The sequence below is a fragment of the Elaeis guineensis genome, chromosome 1, assembly GCF_000442705.2.
Source record: "Elaeis guineensis isolate ETL-2024a chromosome 1, EG11, whole genome shotgun sequence".
Lineage (NCBI taxonomy): Eukaryota > Viridiplantae > Streptophyta > Magnoliopsida > Arecales > Arecaceae > Elaeis > Elaeis guineensis.
This window is the reverse complement of record NC_025993.2, coordinates 2566188-2592553: the sequence shown is the minus strand read 5'-3', so window position 1 is coordinate 2592553 and position 26366 is coordinate 2566188. Positions and strand designations below refer to the sequence as shown.

General features: G+C 35.4%; 1 protein-coding gene across 14 annotated transcripts in view; it reads left to right on the top strand.

Moving 5' to 3' along the window:
- The window catches only part of LOC105036216 (mitotic spindle checkpoint protein MAD1), an 88224-nt gene that overhangs the window by 39589 nt on the left and 22269 nt on the right, over positions 1-26366 (top strand). For 13 of the 14 annotated variants that reach the window (XR_012140112.1, XR_012140132.1, XR_012140134.1 and 10 more), the window contains 8 exons: positions 162-322; positions 17048-17245; positions 17327-17419; positions 17741-17860; positions 19342-19589; positions 19715-19886; positions 22110-22220; positions 22307-22510. Coding sequence is in view for 7 of the 14 variants with exons in the window: in XM_073254706.1 (XP_073110807.1) it covers positions 162-322; positions 17048-17245; positions 17327-17419; positions 17741-17860; positions 19342-19589; positions 19715-19886; positions 22110-22220; positions 22307-22510 (1307 nt within the window). In the remaining 7 variants the exon portion in view is untranslated. The remainder of the gene's footprint in view (positions 1-161; positions 323-17047; positions 17246-17326; positions 17420-17740; positions 17861-19341; positions 19590-19714; positions 19887-22109; positions 22221-22306; positions 22511-26366) is intronic. The other variant, XM_073254752.1, reaches the window with a different exon arrangement.

The window sequence follows — 26366 nt, the reverse complement described above, 5'->3', positions numbered from 1 at the left end:
TTATGGAGGTATGCACATCATTGCATTAAGTGCAGTATTACGGCTTAAGTACAACGGTGACTAGTTATCTCGTATGAGGCAATGTGTGTCTTGCCTTTTTTCATCTATACTACATTCACAGGGAATATTAACAAGGTTATAACTTATATTTCCTGCTACAGAAGATGAGAGAAAAAAGTGTCAAGATCGTCTTCGTTATTTGGAACAAGAACTTGAGGCATCCAAGGGGCGTGAACATGCATTGCAAGAAAGATTGATAAAGGAGGTCAATGATTCTCAGGGGCGATATCAGCTGCAAGTAAAGCGGTGCAGTGAGCTTGAGGTATAATTCAATTCTTCATTCTATCCAAAACCTTCTTTTCATGAAAAAATTACTTCATCGGTTCTGTTACTTGTGTCTTTTTGGCTTGAGAATATAATGGCATTTGATATGTGGCAATTTCAAAGAAGTAGAAACTCTGAATATGTGAGATTAGTTTTTTTTTTTTTTCCAAACTGTTTATGTTTTCTTGTGGCTCTAGACACTTGTAATATGGGTTAGAGACATTCAGTCTACTATTCTTTTCTATTTTTTGCTCATTAGAATTACATGTTTAGTATGGTGTTCTTTTATGTTTACTCTTTATTCTTTGTATGAATTTCTGTGTGGATTTGATGTTTATATGAAAGAATATTCACAGACTCTAATGCCTTTCTCCTTGGTTGCAACTTTATTTCTAACGAGAGGGTTGAAATTTTTGCACTGGCTAAGTTCCACTTTGCTGATATCATCTTTTTAGAAGATCAGTTTTGTGGCTGGAGGTTTTGTTGTTGTTGTTGTTGTAGGAACCACACAATATGAAATCTATCTAATGGTCTTATTGATGTGCATTCCTTCCATGGCGGTTTGGCTTTAGTGCATTAAGCACCTTGTTGTAACATCAATTACCTTCAATCATATGTTGTTCTCCAATGATTATTGGTTCACTTTCTGATAGCTTGTCATTCTAACTTGCCCTTGGACTTGCCTTGGCAATGAAACTTTACCTTAATATATTTTGCCTCTTTGTCACGTACAGTCTGTATTGTGCTTGTTATCCCTTGTCTTTAGTCATGCATCCTTAAGGATCATCTTCTTTCGTCTTCTAGACAGAACCTTGAACACTGACTATTTAGCCATTTGTATCTTGGCTAAGATGCTACCCCCTTTTTTCTCCTTATTGACTTATCTATGGTTGCATAATTGTCAAATTTATCTTATGGCACATTCTTGGTAGATGATTCATTCTGGGAGATGGCAGTAGAGAGAATATGGCAGCCTTTTTTATTTTGTGTGACATATAGAATGTGCATGTTTAGCCGCTTCTTTTTAGTATTTTAGATTTCTTGTATGACATTGTACATTGATGATGTTCACAGAGTTTGCATCAGCATGTACACCTTTACAGATGTATACCTTCCCTTCGTGTACGATTTTAGGAGAGGGAAAAGATAGAGAGGAGCGGGATAGAGAGGGAAAAGGATAGAGAGGACAGATTTTAAAAGAGGGTCTGTAGATAGCAAGATGCTTGCTTAAGGGCTGTTTGGTTGTCGGAAAGTGTGGTACGTGGAAAATTATCACTTTCTGGAAAGCATAGTTTTGCCATTTGGTTTGTTTGGGAAATAGATATTGAAAAGTGTATTTTTGAGATGATGTTTTGTTGCTAAAATGAAAATTGAGCTTGGTACGTACATTATCTCGCTTCTAAAATGCATATTTACAACTAAAATAATATTATTTTATTATTGATTATATACGATGTAAATAACATAGTAAAATATTTTATTATAAATATTATTAATTAATTATTATTAACTATTAATATTTTAAATTTTAATATTATTAATTTTATTCATCATTAATTTAATATTATTTTATATCTAAATAACAATAATAGTTTTTTAATATTGTTTACTTAGTAGTAAAATAATTATTTCATTACTAAATTTTAAATATTATGAACTCAATGATGTTATTAATTTTATTCGTTATCTAAACAATATGATTTTTTGTATTTAATATTATTTATTTAATATTGTTTATTATTAACTACTAATATTATTAAATCATTAAAGTTATTAATTTTATTCGTTATGTAAACAATATGATCTTTTGTATTTAAATAATTGTATTATTATTTATTTAATATTGTTTACTATTACCTTATTAGTTATTTAATATGATTAGGTATTCATTGTGGACTTTTGGGGAGTTGATAATTTCCTTTATTTTGGTTTTCTCCATAAACAAGATAATGTTGGGGGTGTTGAGGGGAGGGAAAATTAAAGGATTAGGTGACTGTTAGATTCTAGTTGTTAGATCTTTTATGTAACTTTTAGTGAGGAAACCCATCTACATGGAACTATAGCTAGTGAAATCCATTTGGTTCACTTAGAGTCAGAGCTTTTGCTTAGATGACCATAATGGACAAAGTTTAAACTTATGACAATCTCAAAGGATTTTTTTGTCATCATAACAATTTTCTTTCATGAATGGTAATTTAGTAATTGATCTATAAGCGGAAGCATGCAAATAAGGATAATGGCTTTTTGATTGTAATGAAATTGTTTGAGCTTAGTGGCCTCTTAATTGTAATGAGATCGTTTTAGCTTTTTGTTTTTTTGAGAATCCAATTCTTTTAAAAGGTAATTAGGTCTGAGCTGTTGAGGCATGCTAGGTTTTTGCAACCTATTTGGTTATAAGGAAAGCTATCTCTTTTACTTAGGTCGGTGCCATTACTTTCTTGTTTGCCTATTATTTTCTTATGTTTATGGTTTTTGGTTGTGACCTCATCCAAATAGACTAGCTAGAAGGGTATTATTTGAGTTTCTTGGTCTTGTATAAGTATCCAAGATGCATCCATATATAGCTAGTGTGGAATTAAACACATGCTTGCATGGGTCCTCATCTAATTCCCTCTTTAAGCTCTGATGTCCTCACCAAGTTAAGGGTCCAAATCCAGTCAAATCCAATCACAAGTGCCACAATTAATGTGTGATCAGCTCTAATAGGCCTGTTCTATAGTAACCCAGGCCATGAGTTTGGTTTGCTTTGATATCATATTAATTGTCATGTCTCCTGACCCGAGATTGCAAACAGAAGTTGTGGCAACTGCCTGTTGTATATTCATAGGGAACTAATATAGCCGCAAGTGTTGTTGCAGTGCTGCAGCTATTTTATTGTAGCAGTGCAGTGGGAAGAAGGTTTTAAAGGACAAAATACAATCCTAGATTCTGAATCTGAATTTTATGAGATCTTTGAAGTTGAACTTAAAGAGTCCAGCATGGGAAATCAAACAAATTTCAGCAGCAATATAATCTAGATTTTGATTAACAGCAATCATAAGAATGAAAAATAAATGGTCAACAACCGAATTCAATACACTAACAACAAGTATCTATGATAGTCCCAAAAGAAACATCCAGAAATCGAATCTTTTCGAGCTTAATTATTAAAAGAAAGTAAATAGGTTTTGATAGAAGGTTAAAAAGATAATAGGTTATGGTGGTTACATGAAATATCGATTACTTTGGATGAGAAAGCAAAGTTCGATGAGGTTCAAGATTGCAACCAGTTCACCGGATGTGGGGTATTCATGACCACTAATGTTGGCAGAACCGCGGTGGATAAACTTCAGCACGGGAAGGATGAAAGATAAGGAGGATTCAGAAGAAGTGGAGAGGAAGGAGAGATCCATCCGAGTACGAGGAAGAAGCAACCATGAATCAGAAGATAGAGAAAAAGCTATATGTAGAAAAGGATGAAATCTCTTTTTTCTCCTTTTCCTGAAGACCCAAGAGCCAAAATTTATAACTTTCTTTTTTTTTTTCTTTGATTGGTCCAAAAATGCCTTTTTTTTCTCATTCCTCTTTTCTCTTTCCCCTTTTTTTTCTTCTCCTTTCTTCAATGAAAGATAATTCTCTTGGAGAATCATGTGGCCCCTGCAAATCTAGATTGGCATCCCCATTTGGCCAAAAAAATAAAAAAAATTGGTTTAGATTTGGATCAACCTATTTGGCATCCCTGTTTGACTAAAAATAATAAAAAAGATTTGGCTCAAGTTTGGATCAATCTATCTAATCTTTCTCAAAATAATTAAGCTGGATTGAATCAAACACCACAAACGAAATAAAGAAAAATGATGATTTGATGAATAAAACAAAATAACGGCTTGATGCGTTGCATCAGTTTTATGGATATAGAACAATTCATTCAACGTTGTATGACCTGTCAGACATTTAAGGGTCAAAAACAAAATGTGGGCTTGTATACTCTCCCCATTTCCTTTGCTCCTTGGGAAGACGTCTTTATAGACTTTGTTCTTGGCCTACCTAAAACTACACGACATGTTGACCTAGTATTTATGGTTGTAGATCGCTTCACTAAAATGATCAATTTCATTCCTTGTAAAAAGACATCTAATGCATCACATATTGCAAAACTTTTTTCATTGTGCGTCTGCATGGCATTCCTATGCCAGTCACATGAGATTGGGATACTAAATTTGTAAGTCATTTTTGGAGATCTTTGATGACCAAAGGAAGAAATAGATTGAATTTTAGCAGCTCGTATCATCGACAAATTGATGGGCAGATAGAGGTAGTAAATCAATGTTTGGATAATCTTTTAAGATGCTTGGCGGGTGAAAGACCAACACAGTAGGGTTAATCTTATCATAAGCTATGTTTGCATAGAATAATTCCATTAACAGAACCATAGAAACATCTCCTTTTGAAACCCTCAATAATTGTCCCATTCCTCATTTTCTTGATCATCCATTCCATATCCTGACAGAATTAGTGCAGAAACCGAGTCCTACTCGAAACAGCTTCAAGATGTGCAACAGCAAGTTCATAAAAGGTTGCAGGATTCCACTATCAAATATAAGGCAGCAGTGGATCTACACCATCGAGGCATAGATTATAGTGAGAGAGATAGTGTTTTGATCTATTTCAGGAAGGAGAGATTCCTAGCTTGAAGTTATAGCAAGCTGGGCAGGAAGAAGTTTGGGCCGTTCAAAATTCTCAAGAAGCAGGGGAAGAATGCCTATCTTATTGATTTGCCACCCGAAGTACCTCCCTCCCTAGTCTTCAATGTAAGTGATTTGTTTGAGTACTATGGAGAAACACCCACCACTGCATGTGTCGAGTTGCTACCATTCATTGCAGATGCAGAGATGACATCAGAGGATATGGAGGAGATTTTGAATGTTCCCAAGATTGGGATATGTTGGGGTATGCATCGCCGATATTTGGTACATTGGCAAAGGCATCTGATGACTGATAGCAGCTGAATTTCGGAGATATAGTTGCACCGCTTTGAGAGGATCTATACCAAAGCTACCAAGAGGCTATCTCGATAGGGTCGAGATTTCTCCCATCCAGGGAGAAGTGATGCAGTGCATCAAGTTATTATTTTATTTTGTTCGATAAGTCATCATTTTTTTTTATTTCGTTTATGGTGCTTGATTTAATCGAGCTTACTTATTTTGAGAAAGATTAGATAAATTGATTCAAACCTAAACCAAATCTTTTTATTTATTTTTAGCCAAACAGGTTGACCCAAATCGGAACCAAATCCTTTTGTTTATTTTTAGCCAAACAAAGATGCTAATCTAGATTTACGGGGATGACATGATTCTCCAATAGATTTATCTTTTATTAAACAAGAGGGAAAGAAGAGAAATGGGAAAAGAGAAAAAAAGAGGAAAGAGAAAAAATGGCATTTTTGGACCCATCAAAAAGGAAAGAAAGAAGAAGGTTATAAATATTGGCTCTTGGGTCTTGGAAAAAGGGAGAAAAAAAGAGATTTCATAAAAATCCTAAATCTTTGTTTCTCTATGTACGGCTTTCTTTCTATCTTCTGATTCATGGTTGTTTTTTCCTCATGCTCGGATTGCTCTCCTTCCTCTCTACTTTTTTTGGATCCTCCTTAGCTTTCATCCTTCCCTTGCTGGAATTTGTCCATCGCAATGTCGCCAACAACTAACTTAAAACCTATAGTTTTTTTATTTTTTTGGGCCAAATGGGGATGCCAATCTAGATTTGCGGAGACCGCATGATTCTCCAACAGAATTATTTTTTATTAAAGAAAGGAGAAGAAAAGAAAAAAGGGAAAAGAGAAAAAAGAGGAAGGAGAAAAAAATGGCATTTCTGGACCAATCAAAAAAATAGGAAAAAAAAAGAAGGTTATAAATTTTGGCTCTTGGGTCTTGAGGAAAAGGAGAAAAAAGAGATTTCATCTTTCTCTACGTATGGCTTTTTCTCTATCTTTTGATTCATGGCTGTTTCTTCTTTGCGCTCGGATGGATCTGTCCTTCTCTCCACTTCTTCCAGATCCTCTGTCTTTAATCCTTCCCGTGTTGAAGTTTGTCCACCGCGGTTCCCCCAACATTGGTGGTCATGAATATCCGCATCTGGTGAACTGGTTGCAATCTTGTACCTCATCGATCTTTGCCTTCTCATCCAAAGTAATCGATATTTCATGTAACCACCATAATCTATTATCTTCTTAACCTTCTATCAAAATCTATTCACTTTCTTTTAATAATTAAGCTTGGAAAGATTCAATTTCTGGATGTTTCTTTTGGGATAATTATATGTACTTGGTGTTGGTGTATTGAATTCGATTGTTGATCTTTAATTTTTAGTTTTTATGGTTGCTGTTAATCAAAATCTAGATTATAGTGCTGCTGAAATTTGTTTTATTTCCTATGCTGGACTGTTAAGTTCTACTTGAAAGATCTCATCAAATTCAGATTCAGAATCTAGGATTGTATTTTATTCTTTAAAGCTCTCTTCCCACCGCATTGCTATAATAAAGTGGTTGCAACACTGCAACAGTACTTACGGCTACATTAAGAGGTGTGGGAGACTCACCTCTGGCACCAGGTTAATGCAATGATGGAGATCGATCCCTCATAGGGGTAGGCCATCAGGGACTTCCTCCGGCATGATGTTAGAAAATTCGTCAATAGTGGTCAAACAACCGAGGAAACCTCAGGAGTTTCAGTTGTTTCTTTTAACACTAAGGCATAAATCATAGAGGATCCTATTAGGTTTTTGGCAAATTGGGATTTGTTCAAGGCCATCATGGATTGTCCCTTAATGGATGATGGTTTTTGGGATAAGTTTGACTTAAGCTTCGGCTTTGATGTACTGTAGAATGGAATCAGCCTAATTCTTTTGTTGTCCTTAATGATTATGTATTTGTTCTCCTTCCCGTCATGCATGGTGCTACAATCAAACTGCCAAGGTCTTCCTAAAAGCAAGTGACATACGTCCATAGGCACTACATCGCATCAAACCTTGTCAATATAAGTCTTCCCAATAAAAAACTTTACTAGATTTTGTCATGTTACTGGAACCTCATCCCTATCTTTAAATTAGGCAATTCAATAAGATTGTGCAAGCTTCTCAGTTTTTAATTGAAAATTGTCAACCATCTCTTGGGAGATAAAGTTCTCCATGCTTTTGCTGTCAATTATGATAGAGTAGAATTTTCTCCTAACATTGCAGAGGATTCGGAAAAGACTGCATCATGTCCAATCATCCTTGGTAGTTTTGGGTGTTACTAGGACTAGATTGATCACTGGGTTCGGTTCAGTAACTTTAGCAATCTCATCGAGGATCTTACTATCTCTAATGGCGTCTTCCTCTTGCACTTCTTCCTCTTCGTTCTGTTCACTCGTTGGCATTTTTAATCAAATTTGTTCTAAGTTGAAACTGTCTCAAAGGACACTCAGACAACTTATGGCCTGGTGGCCTACACGTGTAACAAGTGATATTGGACCTCGAGGGCGTAGGACCTAAAATCCCCTTATCTTTTGTATCAACAATAGGTTATGGAGGGGGTTGTGTGTCATTTTTCGAGGTTGATTTGGTTTTTACAGTGGACTTTCCACTTGTGTTTTTCTGTCAGAATGTTTGTCTTTTCAATTTGGACTCGATCTTAAGTGCATGACTGTAGGCCGCATCGTTCTGCAAACAATTGCAAAAGGTTAATTCATCCTAAATTTGAGGGCAAAGCTTGGTAAGATAGCGAGCTATCCGCTGTTCTTCATCCTTCTTAAGGTCATTGCGGGCCTGCAAGATAAGTTCCTCGGTGTATTTTTGCACCTTTTTAGACCCTTGCCTAAGATTGTGAAGTTTTTGGAATAAGGTTTGCCGATAATTAGTTGGGAGAAATTTTTCTCTTAGCTTTTCTTTCATTTTTTTTTTCAAGAGGTGATTTTCTTCTTGCCTTTTCTAACCCTATCATTTTGGACTTGCTTCCACCAAACTAAGCCATGACCTTTCAACTTAAGGGAGACAAACTTAACTTTTTTTCATCCTCGGGGAACTCTTTCCACTCGAAGAATTGTTCTAGCTTGTTGATCTAATCTAAAAACTCTTCAAATTCGAGCCCACCCTCGAACTCACTGGCACCTACCTTAATATGATGAACCCAACGTGTGGTGTTTGCTTGATATTGGATTGACTGGTTTTTTTTAGGAGGTAGGTCGAATCCTTCTATATCGGGTCGTTCTCAGAATTGGTAGCTCCATCCCCACCATGTTGACGAGTCATATTCATGGCTTCTAATATTTGTTGTATTTAACTCGGTTTTACATATTTCTAATGGCCTCTTATTGTCTTTTATATGCCTCTTTTTAATCCCTATGATTTTCTAAGTGATTGTTTGCCATTTTGAGATGCTAATGGCCTTACACTGAGATGTTAATGATTTGAGAAAGTTGTGGACAGCCAACAAGATGCAAGAGATGGATTTTCAACATTTTTTTTCAATCTTTCTAGACAACAATGAAGTATAGGTGGGACAAGTTCATGGAATCATGCATGCAATAATGGATGGTTCTAATAATGCATCTGAATAAAAATCCTTGGATCAGAACTTGCTTTGATATTACTTAATGTAGCCATGAGTGCTGTAGCCACTTTACTGTAACAGTGCAATGCGAAGAGGGCTTTAAGGACAAAATGCAATCCTAGATTCTGAATCCGAATTTGATAAGATCTTTTAAGTTGAATTTAAGAGGCTGGTGCAGGAAATAAACCAAATTTTAGCAACAATATAATCTAGATTTTTATTAGCAACAATCATACGAACTGAAATTGAAAGGTCAATAATCGAGTTCAACATACTAACACCAAGTACATATAATAGTCCCAAAAGAAACATCCAAAAATCGAATGTTTCCAAGCTTAATTATTAAAAGGAAGTGGATGGGTTTTGATGGAAGGTTAAGAAGGTAATAGGTTATGGTGGTTGTATGAAATATCGATTATCTTGGAAGAGAAGGCAAAGATCAGTGAGATTCAAGGTTCTAACTCGTTCACCAGATGCGGGATATTCACGACGACTAAGATTGGTGGCACTATGATGGACAAACTTATGATTTTCACAACTGTTTTAAATCGGAAGGTTCAGGGCATGCCGAATCGAACCGATGGAGAAATGGGATGGTTTTGGCTTGGAAAGTGGCACATGCGAGTGTCGAGGGAGAAAGAGAGGGAAAGACAGGAAAAAGGAGAGGGAAGGAAAATGCTGGATGATGATGTTGGAGGGTGGTGCTGGCCCGTCGAGGTCGTTGGAGGTCGTAGAGGCGTCCGCACTTGGTGTCGCTCAATAGGGACTTTGACCTCAAGAGGAGGGGAGGATGCTACCAGACGGTGGGGACGGCGGCGGAGAGGGATCCACGGCGCCGTTGGATGGCCGCCGTGTCCGTTGGGTGGAAAAAAATGTGCCAGTGAAGCCGTGGCCGTGGAATAGAGGCTACTACCTCTGTTCCTCATGTCACATTTTTTAAAAATGATGATGAATAATGAAACAGGCAGTGGGTTTGCCGATTTCACTATTTCAATTTTATTTTTAAAAAGTCGAGAAATAGTGAAGCTGGTAATGGGTTTGTCGGCTTCACTATTTGAATATTTTTAAAAAATTCAGAAATAATGAAGTCGGCAAATCCATTGTTGGCTTCACTGTTGTCAGATTTTTTTAAAAAAGCTTGTGAAATAGAAACGATCGCTCTTGTTTCTCGATCGCTCTTACGATCGATGGAGAGGCCGCCAGACGGCATCTCCGACCGACCCCCTTCAGTCCTTTTCTTTCCCTCCCCCCTCTCTCTTCTCTCTTTTCTCCCATGGATGATGCGGAGCCGTGGTGGCCAACGTGGCCCTTCGACGGCCCGCACAGACCTCCGGTGGCCACCGATGGCGTCTCTGCCTCCTCAACCTGTTTTTCTCTCCTCTCTCTTTTTTTCTCTTTTCATCTTTTTCTCTCTTTTCCTCCTCTTCGGTTCGTCCCTTTATCGGTTCGCGTTAGCTCAATTCGATATGGGGTCGTATCAAATCGTGCTGCTGGTCGATCGGAGCAGTGTCCTATGCCGATTTTGAAAATCTTGCTCCAGCACGAGAAGGATGAAAGGCAAGAAGGATCCAGAAGAAGGGGAGAGGAAGGAGAGACTGATTCGAGCACGAGGAGGAAGTAATCATGAATCAGAAGATAGAGGGAAAGCCGGACATAAAGAGAGGAGGATTTAGAATTTTTTTGAAATTTTTTTTTCCCTTCCCCAAGACTCAAGAGCCAATATTTATAACCTTTTTTTCATTCTTTTCTTTTTGATTGGTCCAAAAATCCCTTTTTCTCTTTCTTTTTTTCTCTTTTTTCTTTCTTTTTTTCTTTTCTTTTCTTTTCTTTTCCTCTTCTCTAGTAAAAGATAAATCTGTTGGAGAATTATGTTGTCCCCGCAAATCTAGATTGGCATCTCTATTTGCCTAAAAATAAACAAAAAAATTGCTTTAGGTTTGGGTCAACCTATCTGGCATCTCTATTTGGCTAATAATAAATAAAAAGATTTGGTTCCAGTTTGGATTAACCTATCCAATCCTTTTTAAAATAATTAAGCTAGATTGAACCAAACTAATATTACAAATGGGTTGAGTTGACCTATGATTGATCCGATCTGATTCGTGTAGATTTGACCCAAACCATTTTAAAGGACTCGCGGATCCTGATCGGGTTCTAAAATTGGATCTGTTTCATTTTTCAGTTCGGATATGGATTTACTGAATTTTGATGTGATCCGATCCGATCCATGGAGACTTTTGAATTGATTTGGATCTTGAGATAAATGATCCGATCCAATCCGATCCGAACCCAATATGAGACTCAAATACTCATCTAAACGGCTTAACCTGAACCCATCCCGAGTCTCTTAGCCTCTTAGATGCTCTCTTAAAATAAAATAATATTTTTTTTCCATCCCTAATCACTCTCTTAAATGAACTTACGAGTTCAACCATTTTTGTCAGCATTTGCCAATTTTTGTTGATATTCTTGAATTTTTCACATATGTAAACAACATCGGACTTGGTTTCTCATAGTTATGGTGTATCTTAAACATTCGTGGTCATAGGATCTAATGAACTTTTTTGAAGTTAGATTTTTTGGAATGATATGTCACAAGCTATAAGAAGGCAATCTTCATTGTGTGGCCTGAAAGTTTAAGACAGTCTTCTGAAAAGAAATTTAGATGGATGAGTGAACCCCTGCCATTACTTAATTTTTTTTTATTATTCTTTTTTATAATTTTTGATGTTTGATTGCAAGTTGTGCACACATTCTTCTTTTCAAAATCGGCATCATTTGCAATTGAATACAGCAAGTTTTCAACTATTTGTTTTCTATAAATGAAAGGAAGAATTGATTTATTAACAAAAGAAGTTGGTTAAGTCCAGTAGTAATGCAAATAAGGTTACTTATGGATCTTCTACTTATTGATTTTGTTCTTTATAACATAGACTCGAACCGATCGAAACATGGATCCAAACTGAACCTGTATTTTATGGATTGGAGCTGGGTTATACGTGGACCCGATCCGACCCAAATGACCGACTGGGTCAAGAAATTTAATCATGGATCCGATCCGATCCGATCTTTTATTGGGCTAGGTTTGGGTCCAATATTCAGATCCGATCAAAAAATCGGATCGGATCAGGGTCACTCATGATCCGATCTGATCCGATCCATTTGCATCCTTAAATCAAACACCACGAATGAAATTAAGAAAAATGATGACTGGATGAAGAAAATAAAATAACGGCTTGGTGTGCTGCATCAGGAACTCTTGCCATGAACATTCAAGACATCTTAACATTGTAAAGTGAGTAGCGGCATAAATAATCAATTAAATAAGTCCAAAATTTAAATAGTTAAAATCCAAATTTAGTGTATCATAAAATTCCAATAAAATTCAATGTCTTACATCAAACTTTAAGAAATCTTTATTTATGATGAAGAAAATTAAACTCTGCTTTTAATCACTTTACCAAAGCAAACCCCATGCTAGCTAAATTCTCGGGACATGTAAAAATAGTAAAATACCGAATAATGGGTTAGACATCCTGGTTAAGCAATGAAACACTTTAATTAGAGAAATCATGCAATAAGATAATAATAACTTATTCAAAATAAGCATATAGAAAGCATACATGCGAATCTAGTCATTCTCAAAATTTAATTTTTCATTTATGAATCCAGTTTCTTTCAAGACATCATATTCATCTTGTCAACCATGAGTTATGACTTTATTTTTGCTTTGGTAGGGTCATGATATTGCACATCTTCTTGCGGTATGTTGCACATTTTATTGTGGTAAAGTCCTCCAGGATCACGCATCTTCTTGCAGCATACACCCTTTAGGAGTAATCAAGTGCAACAATATAGCCTCCATTGGTATGATCATTAACATAGTTAGGTTAGGAATTCAAATTCATCTTGAAATCAAAACTCTTTTATACAAAATTTATTTAATGTTTCAAATTGACAAAATACATAAAACCATATGATGTTGAATTTAATCAAGGATAATCCATAATAAAATCTATGCTTTTAATCATGCATTATGTCATACTTCAAAATAATGCATATTCAATAATAAAGTACCACACATGAAATTCATAGTTCTCAAATACGACTCCAAATAATTAAATACCAATAATTGATAATTTTTTTCGATAAATCTAGAAAAATAGTTACATTATTTATCTTGTAAGTACACTAACACCAAATAATTCCGAAGATTCCTTTGCTTTGATAATTATAACTCAACTTCTATTTCCTCAGGATAATTAGAATAGTGATCAGGGTTGATGAAGTTGAGATTGAGCTCTTCAACATTTTTAAAGGTGGCCAAAAGGATGAAGTTCTTAATGTCATCCTTGTATTGGGAAGGGTCAGAGAGGTAGAGGGAGATATTAGTGACCTTTTGTCCTTGGTAGTGATCCTTAAAAGATCTAGTAAATGAGATGAAAATAGGCGATAAGATCAACATCATTGCAGTCATTGAATGTTGGGACGTGTTTGGTCTCAATCTCATCAAGTGATTCTTGTCGAGCTTAATATGTGGGAAGCAAAGAAGATCGTGAGAAGAACTGATTACAAAAGTGAATGACTCGGCTAGCAAGGTGAAGGATTTGGTTGCAGAATTGAGTGAAGCAGCTTTCATGGTAGTACAATGTGGAGAACTAAATGATTCTTTATTTTTGATAGTGTTGGATACAGAATTCAAGGGCTTTGATTTATGGTGATATTTAGGCCTTTCTTTCTAAGCCCGTTTAAGATTGAGGAAGCAATAAGTAGAGAAGCTAACAAAAAGTCGGTGCCTTTATGCTAATATGGCGAGGTCCAAGCCATACCCATAGCGGCAGCAAACATCAGTAAAATCCCAGAAAAAAGAGAGGACAAAGTGGAGGAGAGGATGCTATCGTGCATTGTGATTATTTGTTTATTAGTTATTTAAGTGAATTTGGAATCTCAAATTTGATATGGGGGTATATTACGATATTGCTTCTAGTTTGAAGTTAATTTTTTATGGTGAATTAGGGATCGTTCATTGAAGTTGTCTAAGGTTAAGAAAGATTTTTATGATATCCATTTGGAATATTTTGAGGTTTGAACTTGTATGTGGATCGTGTGTGAAACTAGCATATAGAGGAAAATGTGTTTAGAGATATTGCAAATAGGTCTACTTTTTGATTGAAGGAATTGATTTTATTTTGAGATCGTAGAGCGTTCATCGTTGCGGCATCTTTGATAATTTTAATTACGACATTTGAATCAAAATAGTTGATCTTATTTGTGTCTATCGGAGACTATGATGTGTGTGGAACTTCAATTCAAAGTTTGGATTTATGAGTTGTTCTAGGATTCTTTGCCATTGTTGTTGAGGTTGCTGGTAAAATCTAATATTGCATGGAGAATTTGAATTTCAGAGGCTTACATGATTGTTATAAAAGGTTTTTGATAGATGTTAAGGATCTTGATGAAGGAAACTAAGGGAAAGATAATTGGGTTGATTTTACCCATAGGAGTTTGATTTCGAATTGTCTAATTGCTACGGTAGATGATTGTTGGCAACAAGATAACTGGCCTCCTCTCTCATCCATTCCACTGTTTGACTATTTTCCTTCTTTGTGAGTCTTCCTTCGGCCGCTATTTCATTGGCAATGTACCAGAGTTTGTCAAATGGGGAGGCTGCTCCATTTTAATTTTTTTTGTCCCTTATTCCGTTAATCATCGGCTTAAATCTTCGACATTGTGTCAAATACCACATTATGGAACCTCTGGCCAAAGTCTCTTGGACTCCTTTGAGGACCTCTAGTTGCCGATGAGTGCGTGGAGCCTTGAATAGATATTCTTTTAACCAAGTTATTTTCCTAGTGAAACTATTAGTTCCTTTCTCTATTTGGTGAAGCATGTTGCTATTGTCTCACTTTTTCTCTCATTTTTGGGATTTTGCTGTCGTTTGCCGCCACTATGGCTATGGCTTAAGCCTTGCTTTATTTGCCATCAACCTTTTGTTAGTTTCTCTTAGAAAGGAAGCAAGGTCTCGCCATCACCATGAATCAGAGCCCTTGAGTTCTGTAATAAGTTCTAACAAAGAGGAAGAGTCATTTAGTTCTTTACATGGCAATGTCATGGAGGTAGTTTCATTTGGTTCTGCAACCAATTTCTTCATCTTGTTAGCTGTGTCATTCATTTTTGCAATAAGTGTTCTCACAATCATTTTTGCTTCCCATACATTAAGCTTAATGAGAATTGCTTGGTGAGACTGAGGCCAAATACCTCTCAACATACGATGAAAATGCAAGGATTCAGATCCCAGCGGGACGTCCTGTGAGATACGGGGATGGAGTACTATTTCATGTGTCGGGATAGGATTGTCCCGCTAGCGGCCCTCGATCGGAACATCTTGGGATATCCTATGTTCTAAATGTCGGGAAGGGGTGGGACGGCAGCGCGTCTCATTCCATGAAAAAATCGGGACAGCCTTGTCCCACGGGATTTAAATCCTTGATACAATGGCTGCAATGATTTTGATTTGTCGTCTATTTTCATCTCTTTTACATGATTTAAGGATGACTACTAAGGACAAGAGGTTACTCATTTCTGCCCTACCTCTGCCTCTCAGACCTTTTCCAATACAATGATGACATTAAGAACTTGATCCTTTGGGCCACCTTTAGCGATGTTGAAGAGCTCAATCTCGACTTTGTCAATCCATCTCATTATCCTAATTTTTTTGAGGATATAGAAGTGGAGTCATAATTATCGAAGCAGAGGAGTCTTCGGAATTATTTGGTGTCAGTTTACTTGCAAGGTAAATAATGTAACCCTTCTTCCAGATTTATTGGCAAAAATATTCGTGTATTAATATTTAATAATTTGTAGTCATATTTGAGAACTATGAATTTCATGCATGGTACTTTATTATTGAATATTCATTATTTTAAAGTATGATGTGATGCATAATTGAAAGCATAGATTTTGTTATGGATTTTCCTTAATTGAAATCGATACCGTATGGTTTTATGTTGTCGATGGGGAACATTAACCATATTTTATGAGAAAGAGCTTTGATTTTGAGATGGATTTGGATTCTTAGTCTGACTATGTTAAGGATCATACTGGGGGGCTCTATGTTGGCACTTGATTAGTCCTGAACGGTTTATGCTTGTGGTTTACTGCAAAAAAATGTGGCCCGGGGGATTTACTATAAAAAGATGCATTGCATATTATAGAAAGATGAGTGGTATCATGATCCTACCACAATAAAAATATGATCATAGCTCATGACTGATGAGATAAATTTGATGTTTTGAAAGAAATTGGATTTGTGAATAAAAAATTAAATTTTGAGAACAATTGGATTCGCATGTATAATGTCTTGATAATGCTGTACATTTGGTTGTATTTCGTATGCTTATTTTCAATAAATTATTATTATTATTTTATTGCTTAATTTATCTAGTTAAAGTTTTTCGTTGCTTATTGGGCTATCTAGCTTATTATTCAATATTTTATTATTTTTTCATATCATAAAAACTTAGCTAGCATGGGGTTTTGCTCTGGGAGAGTGATTAGAAGCAAAGTTTAATTTTCTTCGTTATAGATTAGCATTTCTCAAAGTCTGATGTAAAACCTTGGATATGATTGGAATTTTGTGATACATTAAATTTAGATTTTAGTTATTTGAATACTTGACTTATTTAATCAATTATTTATTCTGCTGCTTACTTTATGTTGTTGTGGTGAGATACCTTGCATTCTTGTAGAGAGAGTTCCCTATGAGTGTGCGGTGATTGTTGTGACTCTTGCTCACCATCTCAGATTGGGGGCATGACAACGGTGATATCAATTTTTTTTTTTTTTTTTTGGCCCTGTGATGTACTTGAAATATATTAGCATTTATAGGTATAAATTCCGGAATGATCACTGATGTTTGGTAACTATCTTGATATGCTTTTGGTTCTTATAGCCATAGTTATAATGAACTGCATACTTCTTTGGGACATTGGACACTATATATAATACGTATACTTTTCTGGGGCTGTAAGGTCATGTTGACTAGAATGGTTCTATTGGCTTGCAAAAACAGATTACTGAAACCGCTTATTTTCATTCTGTGATCTTATGTATTAATCTTGTTATGACATAAATGAATTGCACAATTTTTTTGACTGCCAGGTGCAACTCAAGAAAGAAGTTGATTCTCGTAAAAATTCTGAATCATCAGCAGCATCAGCTAAAGAGAGAGCAACAGATCTGGAAGAGAAACTTCAGCGGCTTTCTGAAAGCTCAGAAAGGGAGAAAAACCGTCTCCAAAGGGAACTCGCACATTGGCAAGATGACTCCAAGTTGTCTGTCTCTAGAAAGACTGCTGATGTGAGTAATGCATACTACTTACCATATTTGCCTTTTTTCTTTGTATTTATTGATTTTTTTTTTTTTTAAAATTGGAATCAGCTTGAGAGAATGAGGCTCAAAGCAGAAAATTTAGAGGAAGAGTCAGAGTTACTGAAAAAGCAGTTGAAGGAGATAAGAGAACAGCTGGATGAGGTAGCTAGGGTCTAGATGTTCTTTGTTCATGTAATTGCCCGTAGCATGCATGTCAGTGAACTAACATCATTATTTTCAATGACTTCTCGTTCTTGTTGTTATCTGGTTGTTCCTTGATTGAGTTTGAAAGGAAAATAGAAAATGTTGGCCTGACAAAAGTCAATTCAGAGCATATTTATCTGCCAGCTGAATTTAGAAATTATGCCTGTCTATGAGAAACATGGGTTGGATCAGCAAAACTCTTATATTAATGTGTGTATGGGCCATTTTGAAATTTTATTAACAAACATTATTTAGACACATCTTTATTGTTTTATCCAGTGTCTTCATCAGAAGAGTGCATTAGAGTGCAAGTTATCAACTATCCCTACTCCATCTGAAAGTACTCCATCAGAGGACAAGAATTTGGTGAAGCATTTAAGAGAGGAGCTTCGGAACTATGTGAGTTGCTTGTAATATTTGGGGCTCAATTTTGTTGATCAAGTCAAAGCAAATAGTTATCTCTTTTGTAATTCTTTACAACTTTAGTAGGCTGGGATTAATTATTCAAATCCCATGGGATGGGGGGCTATGGGGCTGTCTCGGTTTTTTGATGAACAGGACATGCAGCCATCTCACCCATCCTGATACTTGGGATAGGGGATGTCCTTGGTCGCATTGAATGGGATTCTGAGACAGTGGTGGGACAGTTCTGTTCTAACATGTAGGTCAGTGCTCTATCCAAACGTCGCACAGGATGTCCCACCAGGATTTGAATTCTCGGCCAAGATAGCTACTCATGATCTATTCAGCTATTCAAATGTGTTGGTCTATATGTTATGAGAGCCGTTCTTTCAACTTTGCTACTGTTAATCTTGTAGCTGCTATTTATGCTGGTTTCGAGATGCTCCTTAGACCATCATTTGCATAGTTATGCTATATATGTGTGTGTGTGTGTGTGCGCGCGCGCATGCGCGCGCTACTGTTAATCTTGTAGCTGCTATTTATGTTGGTTTTGAGATGCTCCTTAGACCATCATTTGCATAGTTTTGCTATATATATATATGTGTGTGTGTGTGTGTGTGGTGTGTGCGTGCGCACGCGTGTGCCGTTCTTTCAACTTTGCTACTGTTAATCTTGTAGCTGCTATTTATGCTGGTTTCGAGATGCTCGTTAGACCATCATTTGCATAGTTATGCTATATATATATATCTGTGTGTGTGTGTGTGCGTGCGCATGTGTGTGTATGTCTCTGTGTGTGTGTGCGCGCGCGCGCCATTCTTTCAACTTTGCTACTGTTAATCTTGTAGCTGCTATTTATGCTGGTTTCGAGATGCTCCTTAGACCATCATTTGCATGGTTATGCTATATATGTATGTATGTATGTCTGGCTTCTTGATGCCATGAGTTGGACTTTAGCATTCTCAACATATTGAATACATCAGATTCAACTGAATATACGCAGTTTAATTTTTCCTCAACTTGTATCGAGCATTCCATGAACATCCTTCTGCCTAATGGTTACTAATACGGACCAAAATGAGAAGTAGAAGTATCCTAGTTGCCATGAATGGGATTGAGCATTCCAAATATCCTGAATGCAACAGATTCAAGTGAATATGCAGTTTAATATTTCTTCAATTGTGTCGAGCATTCCTTGAACATCTGTTCTATCTGTCTTAGACCATCCATCCATCCATCTGCTTGATGATTATTAAAGACCGACCAAAATAAGTGGTGGGATTATCCTTGATCCCATGAACATCTTGAATGCAACAGATTCAACTGAATATACGCAATTTAATGTTTCTTCAATTTGTATCGAGCATTCCATTAACATCTATTCTATCTGTCTTGGACTTGATCCAAGACCTTTTGTTTTTGGATTATTTATGTTTGTCCAAAGCCTGTTTGTTGGCTAAACTGTTATTACTTGATCATAGGAGGCTGAAGTACAAGAAGCCAGAAGATTGAAATCTTGCCATATGAATAATGAGTTATTGAAGGAAAAGTTACTGGAGGAGAAGGGGCGCAGAGAGAAGGCAGAAATAGAACTATCCCAATTACAGGAGGCCCAACTAAATGCACAGAATTTGGAACTTGAATTAATGTCTTGGAAATCATTGCTTAAAGAGATACCTGATGTGACATCTTATGATGATATACCCAAAAAAATTGCAGGACTGCAGAAGTATGTGCTTATTGTTTGAGACAGTTCTAATGCCATTTTCCTGTTTACTTCCTTTTTATAGCATGGCTAATCTAGTATGTGAACTAGAGCTGATACTTCTCATTTCTAATCATCTTATATTATAGAGAAGCAATTGAAAGCCTGATTAAGGTTGGTGAAATAAGTGCACATTTGAAAGAGTTGGAGGTTTCCCTGGAATTGGCTGAACTCTGCAAACAACATGCTGAAAAAGAGTCTTTATTGGCCAAAGAGAAAGCTGAAAATTCTGCTTTAGAAGTCAAGCGGCTTGAATTGATGGTGAGCAACATATCATGATACTCAAAACTCCTGACATAATTCTAATGTCTTATATAGTCTTATGAAAGGTAGTTAAAGGCGAAAGGTGCCCTTAAGGCGCTCGGGGGGCCTAACACCTTGAGGCGAGAGGCATTAGAAAAGCGCTCACCCAAGTGAAGGCACTAAAATTGAGGAAAAAAGCATTAAATATGATATATATATATATATATATATATATATGCATGCATGTGTATATACATATATGTATATATGTATATATGTATATATATATATATATATATATATATATATTATATATAATAATATATATATATGCATGTGTATATCATACATATATATATATGCATGTTGTGTCTATATATATGTATTATTATATACACATGCATATATATATATATATATATATATACATATATATATATATATATATATACATATATATATATATATATATATATGTAACAACTAGAGATAACTATTGTAACATGAATTATCATATAATTAACAATTTAAGCATAAAACATATATAAAACAGTAAAATGCTCAACTAGTTCAAGATAAAGTATATGATAACAAGCCATAGGTAGGTCTAAATTTATGAATGAAACAGAAAACATAACAACCCTAAAGTTCATCAATAGAGTCTCATAAATAAAACAGAAAACATAAAGTCCTAAAGTGGAATCATCAGATGCAGTTCCACTTCCATAGCTGTCATCACTTTCATCTTTTCTATACTGATTGACCACTTTATTCCCTGTTAGTAATAGAGCTGAGAAGTTAAATGGGTGGCCTTTTAGATTTTTTACACTTTTCAGCCATTTAAAAAAAATAATCATAGAGTTCACTGAGGCGTGCATCTAAGTGAAGGGGCATCGTTTGAAGCATCAAGGGGCGATGACCCCTTCTGGTGCCTCGTCTGAGTGCCTGAGGTGCGCCTTTTAGCGCCTTTGACATCACTGGTCTTATGGATTTGCTCATGTTGACAGTGACATATTACATACAGTGATGTTGCTGTATTGCTGTTCACATTAGTATCTAGTGAAACTTGTTGGTTTCTATATACGAGCAACCTGGCATGTTTCAATACGTGTTGGAGGAAATGATTAAAAAATTGACAAAATGAAATATGCAGAAAATTAAATAAAAATAAATTAGAAATGAGAAAATATTTGATGGATGGGTATGATCCCAACAAGCATTGATATTTTGAAATTATTCATTTATTCATTTACTTATTTTTGTTAATAATACTCCAGTTTTTCTGTTGATCTATATTTTTTTAATCTTCTCTTTATGAAAGAGTCAAGAATGCGAAACATTATTAAACAAAAAAAGAATCTACATACTGTGGTTATAATGGGTAGCTGTGATCTTAGTTTTTGCAAAATAGTTTAGCGGCATGCATATTTTGACTGTAAGATGAGGTATAGTGTTAGCTATCTACATACAGGCATCATATATCCACTCTCCTAATTTGGATGTTGAAATGAGTAACAGGTAGATCAAAGTTATTTTTTGGAAGAAGTGATTAATTGAATGTCGATGAATATTCCCAGATTCAAAACTTATCTTTTTTTTTTTTTTTGATATATTATAAATTAGTTTCTCACTTGAAGGTATTTTTGCAGTGTTCATAGAAATTATTAAACGACAGGTAATTACAGGATATCTGAACTTCTGTCATTCAGATGGAAGCAACTTTCTAAAAATATTTTTAATTTATTCCAAGGTCCATGCACCGGTGTGAATGTGCTTATGGGCGCTTTGATAGTGGACAACATTGTCACATGTCCCGGCAATGTTATGTGAAGAGCATAGTATTCTTTGTCTCAGTCTTTCAACCATATATATTTAGGTCTTTAGTTGCATCATTGCTGTATCATGTAAGCTTGCACCTGAGCGCAATTCCTTAAATTGCTTGAGTGATTTTGGAGTTGCTCATATGTGTGTCACAAGTTCCTCCAATTTTTAGAAGTCTTAATCATATTTTGTATATTTCTTTTTTTGTGTGTCTTATTTAGAGATAAATTCATGGCAATTTTTAAGTTTGGATCTTGATGTTGAATATTTTTCCAAGACTGTGATTTTTGGATAGATTTATTGCATTACTGTGTTGTTATTATTTCTATTTGGGCTTTTAATACGCTGAAACTATGATAGATTTTTCTTAATTTGGTTTAAATGTCTATGAATATAATTATCTTTCCTCGTGGTATTTAGCTTTCTTCAGTTGCTGAAGAAAGAGATAGGCTAAATAAGGATGCTATTGCATTGAATAAGCAGAAGACTGCGCATGCAGACAGCGGAATGATGGATGAAACATTAGTTAAGGTTAGGCATTTTTCCAACCATGCCCTTTTACTTGTGACAGTTCGTAGGTTGTCATACTCATCCATCTGCTTCTTTTGAGAGCACAGGATCTGGAATCATCTCTTGCTCTAAGGAAACAGACTATTAAAGAACTGGAGAGTAACTTACATGAGCAGAGAGAAGTTATTAATCGTCAATATGATGAAATAAAGCTACTGAATGAAAAGCTTAGTTTTGAAGCAAGAAGAATAAAGTCTTTGGAGCGGGAGGGTGACCGCTTACGTTCCGAAATTGCTTTATTAGAATCAAAGGTATACTTGGATAGCTTATATCCCTGTCGTTAAAGGTAGATAGATGGCTTTGTTCAGCCTTATTGATTTCTTTAACCTTTACCTTTTAATCATTTATTGTATGTCCTCTGTCTACAAGCACTGTTTTATTATATTGTAACCAAGGATTGCTTATTGGACTCCTGGAGCACTATGTTGCTTGCACCACTCAGGTTTTCAACATAACTTGTTAAATTGCAACACTGCGAATTTAGCTGATGAAATTTGTCTACATTAGAGAAAAAATGTTGCAATAAATAATCCCTGTTGAATAACAAGCCATGGCTTTTCAATTTTCTGGCCCAAGCTTCCAACTGGCCCCACGGAAGTCCTTCACACTGGTTTTGGTCTTGTTGACCCTTTCTCATTCATTTAATGTATTGCATGATGACAGATGCTGCTGTTACAACTTATAAGCTAGTTGCCATAATCTGGGTGTTGATGTAGTAAGAACTCCAAAAGGAAGAACATTGTTTTCTTGAAGATTTAACTCATGCTGGATGATACTGATCTTTTTAGATGGACTATTTTACTACAGGATAGAATGTTATAAGGGATTGTCATTTTAAGTTACTCTTTTGTTTTATTTAAGTACAAATAAAGCTAACTTAAGAGATGTAGAAGTCCTGCTTAATTGAGAAACGATTTAATTGTAATATCTGGTTTAAGGTAGTGGATAACTTAATTCTAAGATGCAAATATCAAGAGGCCATTTGGCACCCAATATTTATCTGTTCCTTAATATGTAATATGATGACTTATCGGTAAAATGTGCATCCACATATTATATTATTAATCTACATATCAGCCATTTCCAAAAGTTAGATGAATTGCTCATTTTTCCGCATGCTTTTAGCAGTATAATTTGAAGGAATGAGTACAATTTTAATTTGGAAAAAACAAAAGGAAGCTTATTCTGTTTTTGGGATGGATAATGGTAGAAAAGTTTATGAAATTGCTTAGGCCATAGAATTTAATATATGATGACAATCTAGACAGGCTAATCCTCATTTTAGTTATCAGTTTAAGTTTACATGTGCTATTTGTACCAAGATGGCTTAAACATGAGGTTCTCTTTCAACTTGAGAATCATAGGTCAGAAAATTTTCTTTTTTCTTTTTTGCGATCACAACTAAATCTACACTAGAGACATGACACCCCTTATCATTTGTTAATAGATGATGTTATCATGGTTTGAAGTAATGATGCATATTGGTCTGTGTTGAGTGTATCATACTGTACCACCATGTCAGAAGGGTACTGGTGCTGGTCTGCCACTTGGTACCCCCCCTACCGGCACATAGTGTGATATAGCAGTTTCAGCTGTGCCGGCACCAGCTGTACTGTATTGGTATGGTATCGTACTTACTAGTACAGTTGATGAATTACTAGAAGAGTGGACATTTCAGATTTATCATAACAAAAAGTGGTGGATGGGTTGCAGTTCATTTGGTATATGTCCGGAGACCGTTAAAAATCTGATTCAGGGGCTGTTTAGTTGTCAAGATCTGTTAAAATAGGAACACAAACTCTAAAATATGTCAGTTCTTATGGTAACACGTCTGATTGATTTTCATGTCACTTCAAAAACTGACAGGTCATAAAACCTGAAAAAACAGTTTTGTGGAAAGCACATCCCACTCTCTTTTTCCAAAAATCTGTTTTTTTACACACAATCATGTTTGATGCTCATGTTGTTTAATTAAATCAGATAATCAGACAGTTCTTTGGAAATCACGAGATCCTGTTATTAATTAACTATGCTATCGCTCTGTGTAAAATAGGATAGAAAGATGAAAGAGGATATCTCAAACAATATTGTAGCTTTGTGGAAGGTGACAAGTTGAAGGTTTTCAGTACCTAAAACCGACTGTTTCATTGAGTAAGTCACATATAATGGAAGATAACGTGTGAGCCTATTTGCATAGTAGAGGTGACAATGTTGAGTGAATGTACCATGAAATATCTATGAAGTATAAAGTTGGAAATGGGCTTAATGTAAATTCGGTTGAGTATAGCGCCAATTCAACAAAAAGTATATAAATTATTATGAGATGGTTTCTGTCATGCTCACATTACAAAAAGGCCTTTATGAGGAGGTTGTCACTGATTCAAAATGAAGGGTTTCTGATAATTGATAATAAGGATTGAGTTCATAGATGAGCTTAGTTTCAACTATTTGAGCTCTTTAGAATCCAATTTTGTTGCAACATGCCTGTGCCATAGGGGTCACTGATTCAGAATGAAGTGCACCTGAAAATAAGGATTGAGTTCATGGATGGGCTTAGTTTCAACTATCGTGAGGTCTTTAGAATCTAATTTTGTTACAACACATCTGTGCTGTAGGGGTCACTGATTCAGAATGAAGGGTACCTGATAATAGATATTTAAAGATTGAGTTGATAGATGGGCTTAATTGTAACTATCATGGGCTCTGTAGAATTACATCTGTGCTGGACACATCATGGTTGACTGAGCTGCCCACCTTTCAATTACCTCTGGTTCATCGGTAACTGAATGCCAATTTAGAGTTTTTCTTTTAGAGGCTCTGATGCATGTCTTTAGAGGTTTATGTGATTTTATCTCCTTTTGACTTGTCTTTTCTGTCTATTCACATTGTATATTAGTTTATTTTATGTGAAATCTAGATTATATGACTTTAAGTGGACTTTTGATAATTATGAAAATAAAATATTCCAGTGGAGATTTGGGATTGATGGGGATTTAATTCCAAGTAGATGCAAAAAAGAGATAGATAGATAATTGATGGGGATTTAATTCCAGGTAGATGCAAAAAAGAGATAGATAGATAATAGGTATAGATTAGTGAAAAGAATTGATTTAATTAATTTAGTATTTTTTTGGTTTTAGATGATAAATAGGATGCTGACAGAATATGAATTTGTGTTTTTTCATAAGATTGATCCATCATTGAAAAATAAATAATTGGAGTTGGTGATTTCTTTGTAGTATGCATGTTTGCCTATTTCTTGTTTTCATTTTCCCCTATTTGTCATAAGAACTAAATTCCATATCTTTAGAACTTTAAATTTTAAAACTATTAGGGCCTGTTTGGATAGTTGGGCCCAAAATCCTATTGGATTCGTGGCCCAAGCATAAAAATGATGGATTATAAGCAGATCAAGCCATTTATTTATAAGTATCCAAAATCATTTTTTGAATAGGTTGGCCCGGATCCCATATGGAGAAAAAAATGACCTGCTGGAATAGGTTGGCCCAGATCTCATAGGGAGAAAAAAATGACCTCAGCAGGTCATTTTTTTCTCCATATGGGATCCGGGCTAGCCCACTCAAAAATAATCCTAGATACTTATAAATATAAGGCTTGGTCTACTTATAATCCAATAATTTTTATGGTTGGGCCACGGATCCCATAGAATTTTGGGCCCACCCATCCAAACAGGCCCTTAATATTTTCATAGAAAAAAAGATGAGATTAATATGAAATTCTGGGACAACTTTAAACTGGAGATCAATTGAGGATTTTTGGAACTTGCAACAAATTTGTGTCGAAGCAATAGTTTTTTTAAAAGGAATGATCAATACATTTTTAATTAATATTTTAAGATATTTTATATATTCATTTATGATAAATAAGATATAATGATGACATAATCTTTTTCGATTAACAATGATGACCTCTTGAATGAAATTTTTGGCTCCGTCTATCTTGGCATGTAAGTGTTTCTTTTACCTTTTTTGCCTTCTTGTGCGATGGACTTATTCATGCAATAATCAGCTTACAATTATGATGTTCTCTGTGCTATTTTTTAAATTTCATAGACCATAACAAATCATACTGGATCAAGTCTTCAAG